The sequence below is a fragment of the Pristis pectinata genome, chromosome 4 (assembly GCF_009764475.1).
Source record: "Pristis pectinata isolate sPriPec2 chromosome 4, sPriPec2.1.pri, whole genome shotgun sequence".
Lineage (NCBI taxonomy): Eukaryota > Metazoa > Chordata > Chondrichthyes > Rhinopristiformes > Pristidae > Pristis > Pristis pectinata.
In genome coordinates, this window is record NC_067408.1 from 103,560,132 (window position 1) to 103,575,446 (window position 15,315).

A 15,315-nucleotide genomic window follows, 5' to 3' on the forward strand; every position below is an offset into this window, starting at 1 on the left:
TGTGCTGGTCTCAGTTGTTGTTGCTGTGCTGGTCTCAGCAGCTGTTGCTGAGGTGGTCTCGTCTGTTGCTGTTGCTGTGGTGGTCTCAGCCGCTGTTGCTGAGGTGGTCTCGCCTACTGCTGTTGTTGTCTCAGCTTCTGTTGCTGACGTGGTCTCAGCTGCTGTTGTTTTGGTTGTCTCAGCTGCTGTTGCTGTGCTAGTCTCAGCTGCTGTTGCTGATGTGGTCTCAGCTGCTATTGCTGTGGTGGTCTCAGCCGCTGTTGCTGTGGCGGTCTCAGCCGCTGTTGCTGTGGCGGTCTCAGCCGCTGTTGCTGTGGCGGTCTCAGCCGCTGTTGCTGTGGCGGTCTCAGCCGCTGTTGCTGTGGTGGTCTCAGCTGCTGTGGCTGAGGTGGTCTCTGCTGCTGGGGCTGAGGTGGCGTCAGCCGCTTTTCCTGAGCTGGCCTCAGCTGCTGTTGCTGTGGTGGACTCAGCCACTGTTGCTGTGGTGGTCTCAGCCTTTGTTGCTGTGTTGGTCTCGCCTGCTGTTACTGAGGTGATGTCGCCTGCTGCTGTTGTTGTCTCAGCTTCTGTTGCTGAGGTGGTCTCGTCTGTTGCTGTTGCTGTGGTGGTCTCAGCCGCTGTTGCTGAGGTGGTCTCTGCTGCTGTTGCTGAGGTGGACTCGCCTACTGCTGTTGTTGTCTCAGCTTCTGTTGCTGACGTGGTCTCAGCTGCTGTTGTTTTGGTTGTCTCAGCTGCTGTTGCTGTGCTAGTCTCAGCTGCTGTTGCTGACGTGGTCTCAGCTGCTATTGCTGTGGTGGTCTCAGCCGCTGTTGCTGTGGCGGTCTCAGCCGCTGTTGCTGTGGCGGTCTCAGCCGCTGTGGCTGTGGTGGTCTCAGCTGCTGTGGCTGAGGTGGTCTCTGCTGCTGGGGCTGAGGTGGCGTCAGCCGCTTTTCCTGAGCTGGCCTCAGCTGCTGTTGCTGTGGTGGACTCAGCCACTGTTGCTGTGGTGGTCTCAGCCTTTGTTGCTGTGTTGGTCTCGCCTGCTGTTACTGAGGTGATGTCGCCTGCTGCTGTTGTTGTCTCAGCTTCTGTTGCTGAGGTGGTCTCAGCAGCTATTGCTGACGTGGTCTCAGCTTCTGTTGCTGTGGTGGTCTTAGCAGCTGTCGCTGAGGTGTTCTCAGCTGCTGTTTCTGACGTTGTCTCAGCATCTGCTGCTGACGTCTCAGCTGCTGTTGCTGAGGTGGTCTCTGCTACTGTTCCTGAGGTGGTCTCAGCCGCTGTTCCTGAGGTGGTCTCAGCCGCTGTTGCTCTGGTGGACTCAGCCACTGTTGCTGTGTTGGACTCTGCCGCTGTTGCTGTGGTGGACTTAGCTGCTGTTGCTGTGGTGGTCTCAGCATCTGTTCCTGTGGTGGTCTCAGCTGCTGTTGCTGAGGTGGTCTCGCCTGCTGCTGTTGTTGTCTCAGCTTCTATTGCTGATGTGGTCTCAGCTGCTGTGGCTGACGTGGTCTCAGCTGCTGTTGTTGTGGTTGTCTCCACCACTGTGGCTGAGGTGGTCTCTACTGCTGTGGCTGAGGTGGTCTCTGCTTTTGTGGCTGAGGTGGTGTCTGCCGCTGCTTTTGCTGTGGTGGTCTCAGCTGCTGTGGCTGTGGTGGTCTCAGCTGCTGTGGCTTTGGTGGTCTCAGCATCTGTTGCTGTGGTGGTCTCGCCTGCTGTTACTGAGGTGATGTCGCCTGCTGCTGTTGTTGTCTCAGCTGCTGTTCCTGTGGTGGACTCAGCTGCTGTTGGTGAGGTGGTCTCAGCTGCTGCTGCTGAGGTGGTCTCAGCCGCTGTTGCTGAGGTGGCCACTGCCACTGTTGCTGAGGTGGCCACTGCCACTGTTGCTGAGGTGGTCTCGCCTGCTGCTGTTGCTGTAGTGGTCTCAGCTGCTGTTGCTGAGGTGATGTCTGCCACTGTTCCTGAGGTGGTCTCTGCCGCTGTTGCTGTCTCAGCAGTTTTTGCTGTGGTGGTCTGGCCTGCTGTTGCTGAGGTGATCTCGCCTGCTGCTGTTGTTGTCTCAGTTTCTGTTGCTGTGGTAGTCTTAGCAGCTGTTGCTGACGTTGTCTCAGCTGCTGTTGCTGAGGTGGTCTCTGCCACTGTGGCTGAGGAGGTCTCAGGCTCTGTTCCTGAGGTGGACTCAGCCTCTGTTCCTGAGGTGGACTCAGCCTCTGTTCCTGAGGTGGACTCAGCCGCTGTTGCTGTGGCGGACTCAGCCGCTGTTGCTGTGGCGGACTCAGCATCTGTTGCTGTGGTCGTCTCAGCATCTGTTGCTGTGGTGGTCTCGCCTGCTGTTACTGAGATGGTGTCGCCTGCTGCTGTTGTTGTCTCAGCTGCTGTTCTTGTCGTGGACTCAGCTGCTGTTGCTGAGGTGGTCTCGTCTGATGCTGTTGCTGAGGTGGTCTCGTCTGATGCTGTTGCTGAGGTGGTCTCGTCCGATGCTGTTGCTGAGGTGGTCTCAGTTGCTGTTGCTGTGGTGGTCTCAGCCGCTGTTGCTGAGGTGGCCTCTGCCACTGTTGCTGAGGTGGCCTCTGCCGCTGTTGCTGAGGTGGTCTCGCCTGCTGCTGTTGCTGAGGTGGTCTCGTCCGATGCTGTTGCTGAGGTGGTCTCAGTTGCTGTTGCTGTGGTGGTCTCAGCTGCTGTTGTTGTGGTTGTCTCTACCGCTGTGGCTGAGGTGGTCTCGGCTGCTGTGGCTGAGGTGGTTTCGGCTGCTGTGGCTGAGCTGGTGTCTGCCGCTGCTGTTGCTGTAGTGGTCTCAGCTGCTGTGGCTGAGCTGGACTCGCCTGGTGCTGCTGCTGAGGTGGTCTCGCCTGCTGCTGTTGCTGTGGTTGTCTCAGCCGCTGTTGCTGAGGTGGTGTCAGCCGCTGTTGATATGCTAGTCTCAGCTGCTGTTGGTGCGGTGGTGTCAGCTACCCTGGCTGAGGTGGTCTCAGCCGCTGTTCCTGAGGTGGTCTCAGCCGCTGTTGCTGTGGTGGTCTCAGCCACTGTTACTGTGGTGGTCTGAGCTGCTGTTGGTGCAGTGGTCTCAGCTGCTGCTGCTGAGGTGGTCTCGCCTGCTGTTGATGTCATGGTCTCAGCTGCTGTTGCTGAGGTGTTCTCTGCTACTGTGGCTGAGGTGGTCTCAGCCACTGTTGCTGTGGTGGTCTCAGCTGCTGTTGCTGAGGTGGTCTCTGCTACTGTGGCTGAGGTGGTCTCAGCCGCTGTTGCTGTGGTGGTCTCAGCTGCTGTTGATATGCTGGTCTGAGCTGCTGTTGGTGCGGTGGTCTCAGCTGCTGTGGCTGAGGTGGTCTCAGCTGCTGTGGCTGAGGTGGTCTCTCCCAATGCTCCTGAGGTGGTCTCTGCCCCTGTTGCTGTCTCAGCAGCTTTTGCTGTGGTGGTCTCGCCTGCAGTTGCTGAGGTGGTCTCGCCTGCTGTTGCTGAGGTGGTCTCACCTGCTGCTGTTGTTATCTCAGCTTCTGTTGCTGAGGTGGTCTCAGCTGCTGTTGCTGTGGTGGTCTCGCCTGCTCCTGTGGCTGTGGTAGTCACTGCTGCTGTGGCTGAGGTGCTCTTAGCCGCTGTTACTGTGGTGCTCTCAGCTGTTGTTGCTGAGGTTGTCTCAGCTTCTGTGGCTGCGGTGGAGTCGCCTGCTGCTGCTGCTGTGGTGGTCTCAGCAGCTGTTGCTGAGGTGGTGTCACCTTCTGCTGTTGCTAAGGTGGTGTCACCTGCTGCTGTTGCTGTGGTGGTCTCAGCTGCTGTTGATCTGCTGTTCTCAGTTGCTGTTGTTGTGCTGGTCTTAGCAGCTATTGCTGAGGTGGTCTCGTCTGTTGCTGTTGTTGATGTGGTCTCAGTTGCTGTTACTGCGGTTATCTCAGCCGCTGTTGCTGAGGTGGTCTCTGCCGCTGTTGCTGAGGTGGTCTCGCCTGCTGCTGTTGTTGTCTCAGCATCTGATGCTGATGTGTTCTCAGCTGCTGTTGATGTGCTGGTCTTAGTTGCTGTTGCTGTGCTGGTCTCAGCAGCTGTTGCTGACGTGGTCACAGCTGCTGTTGCTGACATGGTCTCAGCAGCTTTTGCTGACGTCTCAGCTGCTGTTGGTGAGGTGGTCTCATCTGCTGTGGCTGAGGTGGTCTCTGCTACTGTGGCTGAGGTGGTCTCAGCCGCTATTGCTGTGGTGGTCTCAGCCGCTATTGCTGTGGTGGTCTCCGCATCTGTTTCTGTGGTGGTCTTGCCTGCTGTTACTGAGGTTGTGTCGCCTGCTGCTGTTGTTGTCTCAGCTGCTGTTCCTGTGGTTGACTCAGCTGCTGTTGGTGAGGTGGTCTCGCCTGCTGCTGAGGTGGTCTCACCTGCTGCTGCTGCTGAGGTGGTCTCACCTGCTGCTGCTGCTGAGGCGGTCTCACCTGCTGCTGTCGCTGAGGTGGGCTCGCCTGCTGCTGTCGCTGAGGTGATGTCACCTGCTGCTGTTGCTGTGGTGGTCGCAGCTGTTGTTGCTGTGCTGTTCTCAGCAGCTGTTGCTGTGCTGGTGTCAGCTTCTGTTGCTGACGTGGTCTCAGCTGCTGTTTCTGTGGTGGTCTCAGCTTCTGTTGCTGCTGTGGTCTCAGCTGTTGTTGGTGACGTGGTCTCGCCTGTTGCCGTTGCTGAGGTGGTCTCGCCTGTTGCTGCTGAGGTGGTCTCAGCCGCTGTTGCTGTGGTGGACTCAGCCGCTGTTGCTGTGGTGGTCTCAGCATCTGTTGCTGTGGTGGTCTCAGCATCTGTTGCTGTGGTGGTCTCGCCTGCTGTTACTGAAGTGGTGTCGCCTGCTGCTGTTGTTGTCTCAGCTGCTGTTCCTGTCGTGGACTCAGCTGCTGTTGCTGAGGTGGTCTCATCTGATGCTGTTGCTGAGGTGGTCTCAGTTGCTGTTGCTGTGGTGGTCTCAGCCTCTGTTGCTGAGGTGGCCTCTGCCACTGTTGCTGAGGTGGTCTCGCCTGCTGCTGTTATTGTCTCAGCTTCTGTTGCTGACGTGGTCTCAGCTGCTGTTGTTGTGGTTGTCTCTACCGCTGTGGCTGAGGTGTTCTCTACCGCTGTGGCTGAAGTGGTCTCGGCTGCTGTGGCTGAGGTGGTCTCTGCTGCTGTGGCTGAGGTGGTGTCTGCCGCTGCTGTTGCTGTCGTGGTCTCAGCTGCTGTGGCTGAGTTGGACTCGCCTGGTGCTGCTGCTGAAGTGGTCTCGCCTGCTGCTGTTGCTGTGGTTGTCTCAGCCGCTGTTGCTGAGGTGGTGTCAGCCGCTGTTAATATGCTAGTCTCAGCTGCTGTTGGTGCAGTGGTGTCAGCTCCTGTGGCTGAGGTGGTCTCAGCCGCTGTTGCTGAGGTTGTCTCAGCCGCTGTTGCTGTGGTGGTCTCAGCCACTGTTACTGTGGTGGACTCAGCCGCTGTTGCTGTGGTGGACTCAGCCTCTGTTGCTGTGGTGGACTCAGCCTCTGTTGCTGTGGTGGACTCAGCTGCTGTCGGTGAGGTGGTCTCAGCTGCTGCTGCTGAGGTGGTCTCGCCTGCTGTTGATGTCATGGTCTCAGCTGCTGTTGGTGAGGTGGTCTCAGCCGCTGTTCCTGAGGTGGTCTCAGCCGCTGTTGCTGTGGTGGACTCAGCCGCTGTTGCTGTGGTGGTCTCAGCCGCTGTTGCTGTGGTGGTCTCAGCATCTGTTGCTGTGGTGTTCTCAGCATCTGTTGCTGTGGTGGTCTCAGCATCTGTTGCTGTGGTGGTCTCGCCTGCTGTTACTGAGGTGATGTCGCCTGCTGCTGTTGTTGTCTCATCTTCTGTTGCTGTGCTGGTCTTAGCAGCTGTCGCTGAGGTGGTCTCAGCTGCTGTTGCTGAGGTGGTCTCTGCTACTGTGGCTGAGGTGGTCTCAGCCGCTGTTGCTGTGGTGGTCTCAGCTGCTGTTGATCTGCTGGTCTCAGCAGCAGTTGCTGAGGTGGTCTCGTCTGATGCTGTGGCTGAGGTGGTCTCTGCTGCTGTGGATGAGGTGGTGTCTGCCGCTTCTGTTGCAGTGGTGGTCTCAGCTGCTGTTGATATGCTGGTCTGAGCTGCTGTTGGTGCGGTGGTCTCAGCTGCTGTTGATCTGCTGGTCTCAGCAGCAGTTGCTGAGGTCGTCTCGTCTGATGCTGTGGCTGAGGTGGTCTCTGCTGCTGTGGATGAGGCGGTGGTCTCAGCTGCTGTTGCTGTGGTGGTCTCAGCTGCTGTTGCTGAGGTGGTCTCTGCTACTGTGGCTGAGGTGGACTCAGCCGCTGTTGCTGTGGTGGACTTAGCCACTGTTGCTGTGGTGGTCTCAGCCGCTGTTGCTGTGGTGGTCTCAGCTGCTGTTGGTATGCTGGTCTGAGCTGCTGTTGGTGCAGTGGTCTCAGCCGCTGTTGCTGTGGTGGTCTCAGCCGCTGTTGCTGTGGTGGACTCAGCCGCTGTTGCTGTGGTGGACTCAGCCGCTGTTGCTGTGGTGGACTCAGCCGCTGTTGCTGTGGTGGTCTCAGCTGCTGTTGCTGAGGTGGAGTCTGCTACTGTGGCTGAGGTGGTCTCAGCCACTGTTGCTGTGGTGGTCTTGCCTGCTGTTACTGAGGTGATGTCGCCTGCTGCTGTTGTTGTCTCAGCTGCTGTTCCTGTGGTGGACTGAGCTGCTGCTGGTGTGGTGGTCTCAGCAGCTGCTGCTGAGGTGGTCTCAGCTGCTGTTGATGTCATGGTTTCAGCTGCTGTTGGTGAGGTGGTCTCAGCTGCTGTTGATCTGCTGGTCTCCGCAGCAGTTGCTGAGGTGGTCTCGTCTGATGCTGTGGCTGAGGTGGTCTCTGCTGCTGTGGATGAGGTGGTGTCTGCCGCTTCTGTTGCAGTGGTGGTCTCAGCTGCTTTTGCTGTGGTGGTCTCAGCTGCTGTTGATATGCTGGTCTGAGCTGCTGTTGGTGCGGTGGTCTCAGCTGCTGTTGATCTGCTAGTCTCAGCGGCAGTTGCTGAGGTGGTCTCGTCTGATGCTGTGGCTGAGGTGGTCTCTGCTGCTGTGGATGAGGCGGTGGTCTCAGCTGCTGTTGCTGAGGTGGTCTCTGCTACTGTGGCTGAGGTGGACTCAGCCGCTTTTGCTGTGGTGGACTCAGCCGCTGTTGCTGTGGTGGTCTCAGCCACTGTTGCTGTGGTGGTCTCAGCCGCTGTTGCTGTGGTGGTCTGAGCTGCTGTTGGTGCAGTGGTCTCAGCTGGTGTGGCTGAGGTGATCTCAGCTGCTGTGGCTGAGGTGGTCTCTCCCGATGCTCCTGAGGTGGTCTCTGCCCCTGTTGCTGTCTCAGCAGCTTTTACTGTGGTGGTCTCGCCTGCTGTTACTGAGGTGGTCTCGCCTGATGTTGCTGAGGTGGTCTCACCTGCTGCTGTTGTTATCTCAGCTTCTGTTGCTGAGGTGGTCTCAGCTGCTGTTGCTGTGGTGGTCTCGCCTGCTCCTGTGGCTGTGGTAGTCACTGCTGCTGTGGCTGATGTGGTCACTGCTGAGGTGCTCTTAACCACTGTTACTGTGGTGCTCTCAGCTGTTGTTGCTGAGGTTGTCTCAGCTTCTGTGGCTGCGGGGGACTCGCCTGCTGCTGCTGCTGTGGTGGTCTCAGCAGCTGTTGCTGAGGTGGTGTCACCTTCTGCTATTGCTGAGGTGGTGTCACCTGCTGCTGTTGCTGTGGTGGTCTCAGCTGCTGTTGATCTGCTGTTCTCAGTTGCTGTTGTTGTGCTGGTCTCAGCAGCTATTGCTGAGGTGGTCTCATCTGATGCTGTTGTTGATGTGGTCTCAGTTGCTGTTACTGCGGTTATATCAGCCGCTGTTGCTGAGGTGGTCTCTGCCGCTGTTGCTGAGGTGGTCTTGCTTGCTGCTGTTGTTGTCTCAGCTTCTGATGCTGATGTGGTCTCAGCTGCTGTTGATGTGCTGGTCTTAGTTGCTGTTGCTGTGCTGGTCTCAGAAGCTGTTGCTGAAGTGGTCTCGTCTGAGGCTGTTGCTGATGTGGTCTCAGCTGCTGTTGTTGTGGTGGTCTCAGCAGCTATTGCTGACGTGGTCTCAGCTTCTGTTGCTGACATGGTCTCAGCAGCTTTTGCTGAGGTGATCTCCGCATCTGTTGCTGACGTCTCAGCTGCTGTTCGTGAGCTAGTCTCATCTACTGTGGCTGAGGTGGTCTCTGCTACTGTGGCTGAGGTGGTTTCAGCCGCTATTGCTGTGGTGGTCTCAGCTGCTATTGCTGTGGTGGTCTCAGCCGCTATTGCTGTGGTGGTCTCCGCATCTGTTTCTGTGGTAGTCTTGCCTGCTGTTACTGAGGTTGTGTCGCCTGCTGCTGTTGTTGTCTCAGCTGCTGTTCCTGTGGTTGACTCAGCTGCTGTTGGTGAGGTGGTCTCGCCTGCTGCTGCTGCTGAGGTGGTCTCACCTGCTGCTGTCGCTGAGGTCGTCTTGCCTGCTGCTGTCGCTGAGGTGATGTCACCTGCTGCTGTTGCTGTGGTGGTCGCAGCTGTTGTTGCTGTGCTGTTCTCAGCAGCTGTTGCTGTGGTGGTGTCAGCTTCTGTTGCTGACGTGGTCTCAGCTGCTGTTTCTGTGGTGGTCTCAGCTTCTGTTGCTGCTGTGGTCTCAGCTGTTGTTGGTGACGTGGTCTCGCCTGTTGCCGTTGCTGAGGTGGTCTCGCCTGTTGCTGCTGAGGTGGTCTCAGCCGCTGTTGCTGTGGTGGACTCAGCCGCTGTTGCTGTGGTGGACTCAGCCGCTGTTGCTGTGGTGGTCTCAGCATCTGTTGCTGTTGTGGTCTCAGCATCTGTTGCTGTGGTGGTCTCGCCTGCTGTTACTGAGGTGGTCTCGCCTGCTGTTACTGAGGTGGTGTCGCCTGCTGCTGTTGTTGTCTCAGCTGCTGTTGCTGACGTGGTCTCAGCTGCTGTTGTAGTGGTTGTCTCTACCGCTGTGTCTGAGGTGTTCTCTACCGCTGTGGCTGAGGTGGTCTCTGCTGCTGTGGCTGAGGTGGTCTCTGCTGCTGTGGCTGAGGTGGTGTCTTCCGCTACTGTTGCTGTAGTGGTCTCAGCTGCTGTGGCTGAGGTGGACTCGCCTGCTGCTGCTACTGAGGTGGTCTCGTCTGCTGCTGTTGCTGTGGTTGTATCAGCCGCTGTTGCTGAGGTGGTCTCAGCCGCTGTTGATATGCTAGTCTCAGCTGCTGTTGGTGCGGTGGTCTCAGCTGCTGTGGCTGAGGTGGTCTCAGCTGCTGTGGCTGAGGTGGTCTCTGCTACTGTGGCTGAGGTGATCTCAGCCGCTGTTGCTGTGGTGGTCTCAGCCGCTGTTGCTGTGGTGGACTCAGCCGCTGTTGCTGTGGTGGTCTCAGCATCTGTTGCTGTGGTGGTCTCGCCTGCTGTTACTGAGGTGTTGTCGCCTGCTGCTGTTGTTGTCTCAGCTGCTGTTCCTGTGGTGGACTCAGCTGCTGTTGGTGAGGTGGTCTCAGCTGCTGCTGCTGAGGTGGTCTCAGCTGCTGTTGATGTCATGGTCTCAGCTGCTGTTGGTGAGGTGGTCTCAGCTGCTGTTGATCTGCTGGTCTCAGCAGCAGTTGCTGAGGTGGTCTCGTCTGATGCTGTGGCTGAGGTGGTCTCTGCTGCTGTTGCTGTGGTGGTCTCAGCTGCTGTTGCTGTGGTGGTCTCAGCTGCTGTTGCTGTGGTGGTCTCAGCTGCTGTTAATATGCTGGTCTGAGCTGCTGTTGGTGCAGTGGTCTCAGCTGCTGTTGGTGCAGTGGTCTCAGCTGCTGTGGCTGATGTGGTGTCAACCGCTGTTCCTGAGGTGGTCTCTGCCCCTGTTGCTGTCTCAGCATCTGTTGCTGTGGTGGTCTCGCCTGCTGTTACTGAGGTGGTGTCGCCTGCTGTTGCTGAGGTGGTCTCACCTGCTGCTGTTGTTATCTCAGCTTCTGTTGCTGAGGTGGTCTCAGCTGCTGTTGCTGTGGTGGTCTCGCCTGCTCCTGTGGCTGTGGTAGTCACTGCTGCTGTGGCTGATGTGGTCACTGCTGCTGTGGCTGAGGTGCTCTTAGCCGCTGTTACTGTGGTGCTCTCAGCTGTTGTTGCTGAGGTTGTCTCAGCTTCTGTGGCTGCGGTGGACTTGCCTGCTGCTGCTGCTGCTGTGGTGGTGTCAGCAGCTGTTGCTGAGGTGGTGTCACCTTCTGCTTTTGCTGAGGTGGTGTCACCTGCTGCTGTTGCTGTGGTGGTTTCAGCTGCTGTTGATCTGCTGTTCTCAGTTGCTGTTGTTGTGCTAGTCTCAGCAGCTATTGCTGAGGTGGTCTCATCTGATGCTGTTGTTGATGTGGTCTCAGTTGCTGTTACTGCGGTTATCTCAGCCGCTGTTGCTGAGGTGGTCTCTGCCGCTGTTGCTGAGGTGGTCTCGCCTGCTGCTGTTGTTGTCTCAGCTTCTGATGCTGATGTGGTCTCAGCTGCTGTTGTTGTGGTGGTCTCAGCAGCTATTGCTGACGTGGTCTCAGCTTCTGTTGCTGACATGGTCTCAGCAGCTTTTGCTGAGGTGATCTCAGCATCTGTTGCTAACGTCTCAGCTGCTGTTGGTGAGGTGGTCTCATCTGCTGTGGCTGAGGTGGTCTCAGCCGCTATTGCTGTGGTGGTCTCAGCCGCTATTGCTGTGGTGGTCTCCGCATCTGTTTCTGTGGTGGTCTCGCCTGCTGTTACTGAGGTTGTGTCGCCTGCTGCTGTTGTTGTCTCAGTTGCTGTTCCTGTCGTGGACTCAGCTGCTGTTGGTGAGGTGGTCTCGCCTGCTGCTGCTGCTGAGGTGGTCTCGCCTGCTGCTGCTGCTGAGGTGGTCTCACCTGCTGCTGTCGCTGAGGTGGGCTCGCCTGCTGCTGTCGCTGAGGTGATGTCACCTGCTGCTGTTGCTGTGGTGGTCGCAGCTGTTGTTGCTGTGCTGTTCTCAGCAGCTGTTGCTGTGGTGGTGTCAGCTTCTGTTGCTGACGTGGTCTCAGCTGCTGTTTCTGTGGTGGTCTCAGCTTCTGTTGCTGCTGTGGTCTCAGCTGTTGTTGGTGACGTGGTCTCGCCTGTTGCCGTTGCTGAGGTGGTCTCGCCTGTTGCTGCTGAGGTGGTCTCAGCCGCTGTTGCTGTGGTGGTCTCAGCCGCTGTTGCTGTGGTGGACTCATCCGCTGTTGCTGTGGTGGTCTCAGCATCTGTTTCTGTGGTGGTCTCGCCTGCTGTTACTGAGGTGTTGTCGCCTGCTGCTGTTGTCTCAGCTGCTGTTCCTGTGGTGGACTCAGCTGCTGTTGGTGAGGTGGTCTCAGCTGCTGTTGATGTCATGGTCTCAGCTGCTGTTGGTGAGGTGGTCTCAGCTGCTGTTGATCTGCTGGTCTCAGCAGCAGTTGCTGAGGTCGTCTCGTCTGATGCTGTGGTTGAGGGTGTCTCTGCTGCTGTGGATGAGGTGGTGTCTGCCGCTGCTGTTGCTGTGGTGGTCTCAGCTGCTGTTGCTGTGGTGGTCTCAGCTGCTGTTGATATGCTGTTCTGTGCTGCTGTTGGTGCCGTGGTCTCAGCTGCTCTGGCTGAGATGGTCTCTCCCGATGTTCCTGAGGTGGTCTCTGCCCCTGTTGCTGTCTCAGCAGCTTTTGCTGTGGTGGTCTCGCCTGCTGTTGCTGAGGTGGTCTCACCTGCTGTTGCTGAGGTGGTCTCACCTGCTGCTGTTGCTGAGGTGGTCTCGCCTGCTGCTGTTGCTTTGCTGGTCTCAGCTGTTGTTGCTGAGGTTGTCTCAGCAGCTGTGGCTGATGTTGTCTCGCCTGCTGCTGTTGATGAGGTACTCTCAGCAGCTGTTGTGCCGGACTCAGCTGCTGTTGCTGAGGTGTTCTCAGTTGCTGTTACTGAAATCGTCTCCTCCGACATTGTTGTTGGTTCTGTTTCCACTGTTGAATCTGTTGAGGCCATCTCTGTTGTGGAAGCGGTCTCGACTGTTTTGGATGTTGAAAATGTCTCTGCTGTTTTTGCCGTTGAGGATGTCTTTGGCGTTGTTGCTGAGGAGGCCATTAGTTCTGTTGTGGCTGTTGAGGACTTCTCCATTGTTGTGGCTGCTGAGCCTGCTGTTGTATTTGTTCCGTTTGTCGCAGATGTTGTCGCAACAGTTGTGTTTCCAATCATGCTTATCCACACGATTTTATCTGAATTGGACGAGAAAAGCATGCCTTCATCTGAATAAATTTATATTTGCACTTCTGTCTTTACCTCAATATCTTTGTGAGAGAGGTTTATTTTGCACTGTGTTGTCCCCTAGAACAGACTAAAAATGAGAGTTTGCAGACTCTTGTGCGCTTTATGGAATTTTGGAACCCTCCTTTTTCTGTCCTTATGACAGAATGTTTTGTAGTTTGCATTTTAAAGTTTTGTCTGTGGCTGTTCCTAGTACTCGATCTCCTGTTGTTTCTAATATGCTTTGGACACTTACAGTAAAATTGCTGTCTTTGAATAACCCAAAGAGAACTCATCAGCTTATCTTTCGTTAGATTAAAATGGACAGTTATAAACTTTTATTTCCAGATCTACTAGAAAGCTATCATTTGTGTGTAAATTCAGAGATCACACTACATTATTTGATGAAATACGAATTCTGAATTTAAATTGGAATGCTGGAAATTTTTAACTAATAGGCAGCATCTGTCGAGAGAGAAACAGTGAATAATTCAGATCCATGTCTTTACACATGGGCAACATCCTTAAAAGTTAACTCTCCTTCACTCACTCCACAGATGCTTTCTGAGCCCCTCAGTATTTGCACCACTTTCTGTTTTAATTTCATATTTTGACGTCTGTTGCACTTTCGTTACTCAAATGTTATATCTTCCCCCACTGTCCTAACACATTGTGATCCCAGTTCATTCGTTTGGGTCATAGTTCACTGTTGTACCTCTGTGCTTGTCATGAGGGTCTCACTGGCAAATAGAATGTAAATAGTCACTGTGTTTGAGCATGTCAAAGTGGAGTTTATTGTCATCTGCACAAGTACATGTGTACACAGGTGCAATGAAAAACTTACTTGCAGCAGCATCACAGGCACATAGCCTCTGATACACAACATTCACAAGAAAAACATAAACGTATGTGAAGAATAGGAGGATAACTAGAGTGAGGGTTGGACCAATCAGGGATAAAAGAGGAAGCGTGCCTGGAGTCAGGAGAGGTAGGGGAGGTCCTTAATGAATACTTTGCTTAAGTATTCACCAGTGAGATAGACCCTGATGTTTGTGAGGATGGCGCACAACAGGCTGATATGCTGGGGCATGTCAACGTGAGGAAAGGGGATGTGCCGGAACTTTTGAAAAACATTAGGATGGATAAGTCACTGGAGCAGGGTGAGATATATCCAAGGTTATTATGGGAAGCGAGGGAAGAGATTGCTGCACCTTTGGCGATGATCTTCGCATCCTCATTGGCCACAGGAGAAGTGCAGATGATTGGAGGGTGGCAAATATTGTTTCTTTGTTTAAGTGAGGGAGTAGGGATAACCCAGGGAATTACAGGCCAGTGTGTCCTACTTCAGTGGTGGTCAAATGACTGGAGAAGATTCTTAGAGACAGGATTTATGGACATTTGGAGAAGTGTAGGCTGATTAGAGACAGTCAGCAAGGCTTTGTGAGGGACAGGTCGTGCCTCACGAGCCTAATTTAATTCTTTGAGGATGTGACAAAGCACATTGATGAAGGGAGAGTAGTGGATGTGGTGTACATGGATTTTAGTGAGGCATTTGATAAGATTCCTCATGGAAGGCTCATTCAGGAAGTCAGGAGGCATGGGATCCAGGGAAGCTTGGCTGTGTGGATTCAGAATTGGCTCGCCCATAGAAGACAGAGGGTGGTGATAGGTGGAGCGTATTCTGCTTGGAGGTTGGTGACCGGTGGTGTTCCGCAGGGATCTGTTCTGGGACCCCTGTTCTTTGTGATTTTTATAAATGACTTTATAAATGACTGAATTCTTGAAGCATATTGACGTAGTCATCAATTTCTGGTGAAAGACCATCTACTTCGCCAAAATTTCAACAAAATAGGAGCAGGAGTAGATTACCCAGTCCTCAAGCCTGCTCCCTTGTTCAATACAAACATGGCTGATCTGTCACAGACTTCAACTCCTCTTCTGTGCAAGTTCCATGGAGCTTTCAATTCCACAATCTTTCAAAAATGTATCTACCTCCTCTTTAAGTCCTCCAGTGATTTAGCCCCCAAGGTCCTCTGGGGTAGAGAATTACAGAGATACAGAAGTTGCTACACTCCTCAGTTTTAAATGAGGCTCAGAGATCCACCTGCTGGTCACCAAGCTGAACGATACAAAGATGAGTGGTGTTGTGGATAGTGTAGAAGATTGCCAAAGGATACAACAGGATATAGATCATTTACAGATACGGGCAGAAAAATGGCAGATGGAGTTTAATCCGACCAAATGTGAGGTGTTGCACTTTGGGAGATCTAATGTAAAGGGACAGTACACTGTTAATGGCAAGACCCTTAACAGTGTTGATGTACAGAGGGATCTTGAGGTCCAAGTCCATAGCTCCCTGAAAGTGGCTGCACAGGTTAATAGGGTGGTAAAGAAGATGTATGGCATGCTTGACTTTATTAGTTGAGAAATTGAGTTCAAGAGGTAGGAAATTATGTTACAGCTTTATAAAACTCCAGTTGGGCCACATCCGAAGTATTGCATTCAATTCTTGTCACCCTATTATATGAAGGATGTGGCGGCTTTGGAGAAGGTGCAAAGGAAGTTTACCAGGATACTGCCTAAATTAGAGGGCATGTATTAGATTAGACAAACTTGAGTTGTTTTCTCTGGAGCGGCGGAGGCTGAGGGGAGACCTGATAGAAGTTTATAAGGTTATGAGAGGCATAGCTGGAGTAGACAACCAATATATCCTTTTCCCAGGTATCAAAATGTCTAATACTAGAGGGCATACATTTAAGGTGAGAGGGAGTAAGTTCAAAAGAGATGTGTGGGGCAAATTTTTACACAGAGAGTGGTAGATGCCTGGAATGTGCTGCTGGGGATGGTAGTGCAGGCAAATACGATAGAGGTGTTTAAGAGGCTCTTAGATATGCACATGAATGTGCAGAGAATGGAGGGATATGGACATCATGTAGGCAGAAGGTGTTAGTTTAGTTCGGCATTTAATTAGTAGTTTAATTAGTTTGGCACAACATTGTGGGCTGAAGGGCCTGTTCCTGTACTGTACTGTTCTATAAACTGGACAAGTGTTGCCATTCAAAGTCTAGTATTAAGTGCTGCAGGAGCTATGCAAGCAAGAGGTGACCTGTGCAAAGGACCATGGGGAAAATGCACTTTGTAGTGTCATTCCCAACTCTTGCTGCTTGTGTTTGCATTAACTGTATACAG

General features: G+C 54.0%; 1 protein-coding gene across 1 annotated transcript in view; it reads right to left on the reverse strand.

Annotated features, from left to right (window-relative positions):
• LOC127569685 (pneumococcal serine-rich repeat protein-like) overlaps window positions 1-8,111 on the reverse strand; it is a 43,836-nt gene extending 35,725 nt beyond the window's left edge. Inside the window, exons 1-7 of the mRNA XM_052014485.1 lie at window positions 8,009-8,111; window positions 7,602-7,733; window positions 6,549-7,094; window positions 5,724-6,269; window positions 4,950-5,534; window positions 3,912-4,610; window positions 2,016-2,900 (exon numbers count right to left, since the gene is read on the reverse strand). Of these exons, the coding sequence (XP_051870445.1) occupies window positions 2,016-2,900; window positions 3,912-4,610; window positions 4,950-5,534; window positions 5,724-6,269; window positions 6,549-7,094; window positions 7,602-7,733; window positions 8,009-8,111 (3,496 nt within the window). The remainder of the gene's footprint in view (window positions 1-2,015; window positions 2,901-3,911; window positions 4,611-4,949; window positions 5,535-5,723; window positions 6,270-6,548; window positions 7,095-7,601; window positions 7,734-8,008) is intronic.
• Between the last annotated feature and the right edge of the window lie 7,204 nt (window positions 8,112-15,315).